General features: G+C 67.8%; 1 protein-coding gene across 3 annotated transcripts; it reads left to right on the plus strand.

Annotated features, from left to right (window-relative positions):
* The first annotated feature begins 346 nt into the window (after nt 1–346).
* Nucleotides 347–8,162, plus strand: DCTN2 (dynactin subunit 2). 3 transcript variants are annotated; one of them, XM_033083226.1, is made up of 16 exons: nt 347–430; nt 1,685–1,753; nt 2,816–2,824; nt 3,467–3,472; nt 4,433–4,529; nt 4,642–4,703; nt 6,012–6,110; nt 6,194–6,354; nt 6,441–6,588; nt 6,684–6,749; nt 6,853–6,891; nt 7,006–7,083; nt 7,216–7,287; nt 7,373–7,475; nt 7,552–7,643; nt 7,828–8,162. In XM_033083226.1, exons 1-16 carry the CDS (start codon nt 395–397, stop codon nt 7,912–7,914), a joined length of 1,224 nt encoding a protein of 407 aa, XP_032939117.1. In that variant the 5' UTR covers nt 347–394; the 3' UTR covers nt 7,915–8,162. The 3 variants fall into 3 exon arrangements, with proteins under 3 accessions (XP_032939117.1, XP_032939118.1, XP_032939119.1); XM_033083227.1 differs by lacking the exon at nt 2,816–2,824; XM_033083228.1 differs by lacking the exons at nt 2,816–2,824; nt 3,467–3,472.
* The last annotated feature ends 412 nt before the right edge of the window (nt 8,163–8,574 follow it).

Consider the following 8,574-nt stretch of genomic DNA (forward strand, 5'->3'; position numbering starts at 1 on the left):
ACCCCCGGTGTGTCCCCCCTGTACCCCCCATGTCCCCCCCGTGTCCGTGTGTCCCCTGTCCCCGCCATTGTCCCGCTCGGTGCCGCCCCCGCCCCGTCTGCCCGCCAGGCCCCGCCCCCAGACCAGGGCTCCGCCCCCAGCACAGCTCAGTCCCGCCCCCAAGACGTTCTGGCCCCGCCCCCAACACCACCAGGCCCCGCCCCCGACCCGCCCAGGCCCCGCCCCCAGCCCAGCCCGGCTCCGCCCCTGCGCTCTCTCCTCTCGCCCCGCCCCGCGCCGCTCTCGCGAGATCGGCCCCGCCCCGGCCCTGCGCGGCCATTCCGGGACCCCCCGGCACCGACCCCCCCATTACCGACCCCCCATTACCGACCCCCCCTCAGTACCACCCCCCACCATGGCCGACCCCAAGTACGCCGACCTGCCCGGCATCGTGAGTGAGGGGCCAGGCCGGGGAGGAACCGGGGGTCTGAGGGGTGTAGGAGGCTTCGGGTCCTGAGGGGTCTGAGGGGATCGGGAGGGCCGGGGGTGTCAGTGGGATCTGAGGGGATCGGGAGGGCCGGGGGTGTCAGTGGGGTCTGAGGGGATAGGGAGGGCCGGGGGTGTCAGTGGGATCTGAGGGGATCGGGAGGGTCGGAGGTGTCAGTGGGATCTGAGGGGGATCTGAGGGCTCTGAGGGGATCGGGGGAGTCAAGCGGGCCGAGGGCCCTGGCAGAGAATGAGGGCACTGTGCTGATCTGGGGTGTCCGGGGGGTCTCGGAGCTGTGAGGGGCCCACAGGGGGCTCTGAGGAGGTCGGAGAAGGGCGGCTCTGAGAGGGCCCGAGGGGTCAGAGCGGGTCCAGGGGGGCTGAGGGTGTCTCAGGATGGGGAGGGGATCCGGGGGGATCTGCGGGAATTGAGGGATCCGTGGGCAGCGGCTGGGCTGGGGGGCTGCGGGGGGATCGGGGGGGTCTGAGGCGATTGGGGGGTCTGAAGGAATTGAAGGGATCTGAGGGGATTGGGGAGATCAGGGGGACAGGTTGGTCTGAGGGCACGGGGGGGTCTGAGGGGATTGGGGGATCAGGGGGATTTGGGAGATCAGGGGTCAGGGTGGTCTGAGGGCACTGGGGATCTCTGGGGGGATTGGGGGGGTCTGAGGGGATTTGGGGGATCAGGGGGTCTGAGGCAGTCTGAGGGCACTGGGGGGGTCTGAGGGGGTCAGGGCAGCTGAGGGGGCTGCAGGGAGCAATTTGGGGGGTCTGAGATTGGAATGGCTGACTGTGTGTGGGTGTGGGGAACAGGGGGATTTGGGGGATCTGGGGGGCTGGAGGTCTCTGAGGAGATCTGGAGGTGAGTTGAGGGGTTAAGGGAGTGTAGGGTTGGTGACATTTGGGGGGTCTGTAGGAACGGGAGGGGGCTGGGGAGGGGGCTTGGGGTGCCAGGTCTGTGGGTCTGTGGGGGTGCATGGATCCCTGAGGGGCTGGGAGCACCCCGGATGTTTGGGGTGACTGTGGGAATTGGGACACGGAGGTCAGGGCACAGGGGCAGTGAGTCAGGGTTTTAGGGGAATGGGGGCAGTCAGCAAGGGGTGTGGGGACATTGGGATGGCCAGAGAGAGCTGGAGGTGTCCATGGGGTGGGGTGTCCATGGGGTGGGGTGTGGGGGTCAGTCCGGGTCGGGGTCCCAGCACAGCCCCTGGTGCTGCAGGCCCGGAACGAGCCCGACGTGTACGAGACCAGCGACCTGCCCGAGGATGACCAGGCCGAGTTCGAGGCGGTAAGGCCGGGCTGGTGGGGGGAGCAGCAGCTGGGCCGGACCCCTGGGACCCCCCGGGACCCCCCAGGACCGGCACCGTGGCAGGGAACCGGCTCCACCCCCTCCCCGTGCACCCAGCAGCAGCACATCCTGCACAGTGACACATCGCCCCCACGGGGACAGTGACAGTGACCCCACACGGTGACAATGTCCACTCCACCTGTGCTTTGGGGGGCAGGGAGGGCAGAGCAGGACACAGCCTCCCCCACACAGGCTGGGTGTCCCTGTCCTCACTGTCCTTGTCCCCAAGAGGAAAGGGGCTGCCAACTCCCCAAGGAGAACAAGGGGGACCCCTAAACCTGCTCTGAACAGGGGGGTTCCCAGGTCATTCTTGGGGGGGTGGCTGTGCAGGGACTCCAGTGTGGAGTGATGGGGGGGGTCCATCCTTGTGGGGCTCAGGGCACCCCCAGAGTGACACAGAGTGTCTGTGGAGTGACAGAGCTCCACTGTGGAGGGGCCCAAAGGACTCCCAGGATTGACACTGGGTTCTGTCCTCGAGGGGCACAAAGGACAGGAGTGTGGGGTGACCCCAGATGTGCTGGGGAGGATGATGGGGGCTCAGGGATTGTGACCTGAGGGGTGCTCAGTGCTCCCCAGGACAGTGAGGGGGTCCCAGGCCTTGGGAGTGCAGGGGGTGCAGCCACCCCCCACCATCGGTGCTGTTGGTGTTTTTGGGGTGCAGGAGGTTGGTGCAGCTCCCTGGCCTGGAGCAGGGCCCCTGAAGGGGGGCAGAGAGCTCCCTCTGTGAGAGCCAGAGCAGCAGGAGGGGCTCCAGTGGAGCCAGAGCCGTGAGGTGACGTGTGGCCCCTGCTGTTGTGGGAGGTGAGGGATGGGGGGTGCTAAGCCCCCCCTGCCTCGGGGAGCCCTTCAGCAGCTCTGGGGTATTGAGGGGTCCTTCCTCCCCCTCGGGGAGCCCTTCAGCAGCTCTGGGGTGTTGAGGGGTCCTTCCTCCCCCTCGGGGAGCCCCCAAACTGACCAGGGCTCCCCCCGCTTCCCCCCCGCTCCCGCCTGGCCTGGACTCAGTTTGCACAAGTAAGCACAGCCCTGCTTTGGGGTGCATGGGGGGCACTGCTGCATGTGCATGGGGCTCCCACGCTGTCCCCTCAGGGCCCCCCCTGCTGTGTTTGGGTTTTGGGGTGCCCTGCACTGCCCCCCCTGCTCTGCCTTACCCTCTGCATCCTCTGCCTGCTGCCTGCACTGCCCACCTGGCCTCGGGATCCCTGGGACCCCCCAGGACCCCGGGGAGAAAGGGGACACTGCCTGGGCATGGGGGTGCTGTGCTGAGCCCCCTCAGTGCTGCCAGCATTGCCTGGGGGGGCTGCTGGGCTGGGGCAGCTCATGGCCCTTCAGAGCCCCCCCAGGCTCCCCCTGAGGGTTGGGGTCCTGTGGGGCAGCCCCTGGAGCTCCTGGGGGGAGTTCAGGGCTGATCCCCAGAACTGTGGCCACGTCTCGCTCCCCCCCAGGGCCCCCATCCCCGGGGGTCTGTCCCACTGCCCTTCACCCTGCCAGGGTCCCCAGCCCTCGGGGGTCCCCGTCCCGTGGGGTTCCCTGTCCCGTGGGGATCCCCAGCCCTCGGGGGGGCGGCGGGCGCGGGCCGGACCTTCTAACGCGGATTTTGTCTCTCTCTCCCCTCTCTAACCTTGCTCTGACTTTCTCACCTCTGGGAAACGCCAGGAGCTGGTAAGCGCCCGTGTCCCGGCCGCTGGCACTGTCCCTGAGCCACTGCCACCCGCTGCCACCGCAGCCCCTAACGCTGCCACCGCAGCCCCTAACGCTGCCAGCGCTGCTCCCGCCGCTCTCACTCCCCACAGCCAACCAGAAACCCAGCCCAGAGCCGGGAGGGGCTGCACAGGGGGGTCCTGGGGGTCCCCCCAGAGCCCTGCTGAGCCAGGGAGCCCTTGGTGGCAGCAGGGGAGCCCGGACACACCGGCTGTGCCCACCCTGCCTGGCACAGGGTGCAGCCCCTTGGTCTGGGGGTCTGGGGGCAGCAGCCCCCACTGCCCCCCTGGGGGGACCCCAAAAGGCAGGGACAGCCCCAGGGGGCCTGGGGTCACCCTGGGGAGGAGGTTGTCCTGCCAAAACACAGCTGGGGGACAGTGACAGTCCCACAGGGACAGGGGTCACCATGGAGGGACCTGCAGTGAGTCCTGGCCCTGGCCAGGGGCTGCTGGAACATTCCACAGTTTGGAGTAGGCTGAGCCTTGGGTGCCTGAGCTGGGCCAGGCCAGGGGTGCAGAGTCCCAGCATGGCCCAGTCCACTAGGCAGGGCCAGACCAGGGTCCAGTGTCACCATGCTGGGCCAAGCAGGGGTCTGATGTCCCCACACTGGGCCAAGCAGGGGTCTGATGTCCCCACTCCAGACTCTGAGGGTGTCTCCCCACTGGGCCAGGCCAGTCTGAGGTGTGATGTCCCCTCCCTGGAGCCTTGGGGACATGCCCATCACTGCCAGCAGAGCCCTCTCTGGGGGCTGTGTCTGTGTCCTGGGGGGGACCAGGCCAGCGCCCCCATGCCTGCCCTGCCGTGTGCTGGGGGTGGTGGCAGTCTGGGCCCCTTGTCCCCACCCCTGTCCGTGCTGGTGGGAGGTGTGGCAGTCTGGCAGCCCTGTCCCTGTCCCTGTCCCTGACGTGGCTCCATGTGCAGGAGGAGCTGAGCAGCACCAGCGTGGAGCACCTGATCATCAACCCCAACGCTGCCTACGAGAAGTTCCGGGACAAGCGCCTGGGCACCGAGGGTGTGGGTGAGCTGGGGGGCTCAGGGGGGCCAGGAGGGGCTGGGGAAGGGTCAGGGGACCCCCAGGGGGCTGAGCCCCCCGTGCCCTGCTGGGTCACACCCGGCTCTGCCTCCCCCAGATTTCTCTGACCGCATTGGCCGCACACGGACGACGGGCTATGAGGCTGGAGAGTATGAGATGGTGAGTGCCAGGGGCACCCCCTGCCCACGCCCTGCTTGGGACACCCCTGTGTGCCACAGGCCCCTGGGACCCCCAGGTCACCTGCCCAGCCATGCTTCAGGAGCCATGTGCCAGACCATGGCACCCTGCTGGTGTGTGCCCAGTCCATCCCAGTCTGCCGTGCTGGGAGCCCCTGTCCTGACCACACACCCTTGGGACAGCGCTGGGCAGCAAGTCCTGGATGGAGCTGGGGGTGCCAGGATGGAGCTGCAGGTCCCAGGATGGAGCTGAGGGTCCCAGGATGGAACTGGGGGTCTCGGGATGGAGCTGGGGGTCCCAGGATGGAGCTGGGAGTCCCAAAATGGAGCTGGGGGTCTCAGGATGGAGCTGGGGATGGAGCTGGGGGTCCCATGATGGAGCTGGGGGTCTCAGGATGGAGCTGGGGGTCCCAGGATGGAACTGGAGGTCTCAGGATGGAGCTGGGGGTCCCAGGATAATCGTGGCTGGCTCGAGCTCAGCTGGGTGTGCCCCAGGATCCCCAGGCCTTTCCTGGGTGCCCCCTCCCCATGTCCTGGGGCTCTGTTCCCCCAGCAGGGCCCTGCCTGTCCCCTCATGGACCCTGTGAGGTTCTGTCATCCCAGGTCCCCAGGGTGTCCCTCGCGGGGGCTGCAGTCCCTGTCACCCACGGCCAAAGGTGACAGAGGCTCACCTGGCTCAGGGCAGGGTGACATCTGTGAGATCAGGCCAGGCCATCACCCCCCACTCTGGCCCAGGGTGGGTTTGCTCTGGGAACAGCTGGATTTGGGCAAAGACCAGAAAACCCCAAATGGCATGGGGGGCCTGTGAGCACCCAGAGCCACCCCACAGCTTTGGAGGCCAGGGTCAGGAGGAGCAGGAGCTCTGTGGGCACCGAGATGGGGAGAGCCAGGGGGTGAGGATGAGGAGCTCCATGGAGGTGAAGATGGGAGCTCTGAGGATGGAGATGGGGAGCTCTGAGGAGGGAGATGGGAGCTCTGAGGATGGAGATGGGGAGCTGTGAGGATGGAGATGGGAGCTCTGTGAGGATGAAGATGAGCTCCAGTGCAGCCCCTCTGCCCTGTGGGTTCGAGACTCCCCTGCCCTGCCCCACTGACCCCACCAGGTTCCCTTTAGGTGCCATCTGAGGCTGCTGTGTCCCTGCAGGTGTCACCTGCTGCTCCTGCTTGGTGCCAGGTGCTGCCAGCACCTGTGAACCCCCTGAATCCCCGTGAGACCCCTCAATTCTGAGAGATCCCTGCCCCCTGTGAGACCCCTACCCCCTGTGAGCCCCCTGCCCCATTTCTCCCACAGCTGGGTGAGGGTCTTGGTGCCAAGGAGACGCCGCAGCAGCGATTCCAGCGGTTGCAGCACGAGGTGCAGGAGCTGCTCCGGGATGTAGAGCAGATCCAGGTGAGCACCCACCTGCCCCAGGTGAGCTCCCACCTGTCCCAGGCTGTGTCCCAGGGGTGACACAGCCTTGTGTGTGTCCCCAGAGCTCGGTGAAGGAGTCGGGGGCTGAGGAGGAGCTGACGCCCATGGCCCTGGCCAGGCAGGTGGAGGTGCTGAAGCAGCAGCTGCTCAGCTCCCACCTGGAGAAGGTGCTGGGCCCTGGTGCTGCTGTGGACTTTGCTGACCCCGAGGGTGCCCTGGCCAAGTGAGTGGGGGCAGCATCCCCGTGGGGCAGGGCCCGTGCCCGCCTTGTCCCCTGTGCCCACCTTGTCCCCTCCCGGCTGTCCCCAGGCGGCTCCTGCAGCAGCTGGAGGTGGCCAAGTGCAGCAAAGCCGCCCCGGGGAAGGGCCCGGCGCGGGGCCCCGCCCCTGCCGGCGATGCTGTCACCTTCGAGCTCTACTGGAGGCCGGAGCAGGACCAGTTTGCCCAGTCTGCCAAGGTGAGCGGGGGCTGCTGGCCCCGCAGGGCCATCCTGTGTGTGGGCACCGCAGCTGGGAGCCGGCCCCAGGCTGCACCTGACCCCAAACCCCGCAGGTGTCGGAGCTGGAGAAGCGTCTGGCACAGCTGGAGGCAGCTGTGAGGTGTGAGCCTGACAGCCAGGTGAGTGCCCAGGTGAGGGGGCTGCCCTGCCCCCTCTTACCCCCCTCATACCCCCATCCTTTATCTGCCCCCTCCTACCCCACTGACACCTTTTCTCCCACAGAATCCCCTGCTGGTGGGGCTGAAGGGCTCCAGCCTCATGGTGAGTTGGGCAAGGGGGGTTTGGGGGGATCCCTGTGCCCCTCCCCTGCCCCCCAGCGCTTTGGGGGCTGCCCCAAAAGCTGCCCAGCCCCCTCACCTGCCCCCCCCTCCCCAGGACACGGTGCAGGTGCTGCAGGCCAAGGTGAACGTGCTGGACGTGGCTGTGCTGGACCAGGTGGAGGCTCGGCTGCAGGTGAGGGGAGCTGGGGAGCACTGCTGGAACTGGGGGGACACGGCTGGAATTGGGGGACACGGCTGGAATTGGGGGACACGGCTGGATTTGGGGGGACACGGCTGTATCTGGGGTCTCTCTCCCCCACACCAGAGCGTCCTGGGGAAGGTGAACGAGATCGCCAAGCACAAGGCCACAGTGCAGGATGCTGACACCCAGAGCAAGGTTTGGGCTGTGGGGCCTGGGGGGCACGGGGGGATCCCAGAGAGCCCCCCCAGGCTGCCCTGACCCCCCCAAATGCTCCCCCCAGATCCACCAGCTGTACGAGACGCTGCAGAGCTGGGACGCCGTGGCCAGCGCCCTGCCCGACGTGGTGCAGCGCCTGGTGACCCTGCGGGACCTGCACGAGCAAGGTGAGGGCAGGGGGGGCTCGGGGGCAGGGGCTGGGGGGCTCTGCCCTCCCCAGCACTCAGGTGTGTCCCCCTGCAGCCTCCCAGTTCGGGCAGGTGCTGGTGCACCTGGACACCACGCAGCAGGAGATCGCGGGGGCTCTCAAGGACAACACGGTGCTGCTGGCCGAGGTGAGTACCCACAGTGCCACTTACCCATCCACCTGCCCCTGCCTTATCCTCACCTGCCCCATCACCTCATCCCCACCTAGCCCACATCACATCTTCCCCACCTGCCCAATCTGCTCATCCCTACCTGCCCCACATCACCTAGCCCTTCCTGCCCCCATCTCTTCATCCCCACCTGCCCCCCCAGGTGCAGAAGACCATGAAGGACAACCTGGCCATCGTCGAGGACAACTTTGCCGACATCGATGCGCGCATCAAGCGGCTGCAGAAGTGACAGGACCCCGGGACACCCCCTGGGGCTCCCCTGAGGACTCCCCGGGTCCCCCCACGCGCCCCCCTGGGCCCTGTGACCGCCCCCCGCAGGTCCCAGCTGCTGCTTGTAAATACCCTGGCTCGGCCCCGTCCCCACGGGGGTCTCTGCACCCCTCAGTCCCCACGGGGGTCCCCCGTGTCCCCCCTGCTCCATCCCCGTGTGCGGGTCTCTGGTCCCCCCTGTACCCCAATAAACAGCTCGGCTCCGAATGTGTGTCAGCATCTCTGAGGGGGGGCAGGAGCAGGGCCCCCCAAACTGGGAGTGCACACGAGGGAGGAGTCGGGACCCCCCAAACTGGGGGTGCTGGGATTGGGGTGCACACGAGGGAGGAGTCAGGACCCCCCCAGGGATGAGGGGCTGGGGGCTGGACCCCAAGGCCGGGGGAGGGGTCCTGGGTGTGCTGCCGGTCCTACTACCCCAGGCCCTTAGACTGATTCTGCAGCCCCCACCCGTAAAGCCACGGCACCCCCTTGTCACCCGTTCTCCCCAAGTGCCACCACCTCCAGTGCCACCGCCCCTCCCAGCTCCAGTGCCCCCAGTTCCGCCCCAGTGCAGTGGCAGGTGCGGGGGTGGGGCTGAGCGCTCCCGTTAATCCCTGAGACCCCTCCCGTTAACCCCGGG

This window comes from Catharus ustulatus, chromosome 31 (genome assembly GCF_009819885.2).
Source record: "Catharus ustulatus isolate bCatUst1 chromosome 31, bCatUst1.pri.v2, whole genome shotgun sequence".
Classification (NCBI taxonomy): domain Eukaryota; kingdom Metazoa; phylum Chordata; class Aves; order Passeriformes; family Turdidae; genus Catharus; species Catharus ustulatus.

Bases quoted from the DNA above. Each gene is read 5' to 3' on its own strand.
- DCTN2 (XM_033083226.1), top strand. From the start codon at position 395: ATGGCCGACCCCAAGTACGCCGACCTGCCCGGCATC. The intron at 431-1,684 runs GTGAGTGAGGGG...CTGGTGCTGCAG, and splicing joins ACGCCGACCTGCCCGGCATC to GCCCGGAACGAGCCCGACGT. The intron at 4,704-6,011 runs GTGAGTGCCAGG...TTTCTCCCACAG, and splicing joins AGGCTGGAGAGTATGAGATG to CTGGGTGAGGGTCTTGGTGC.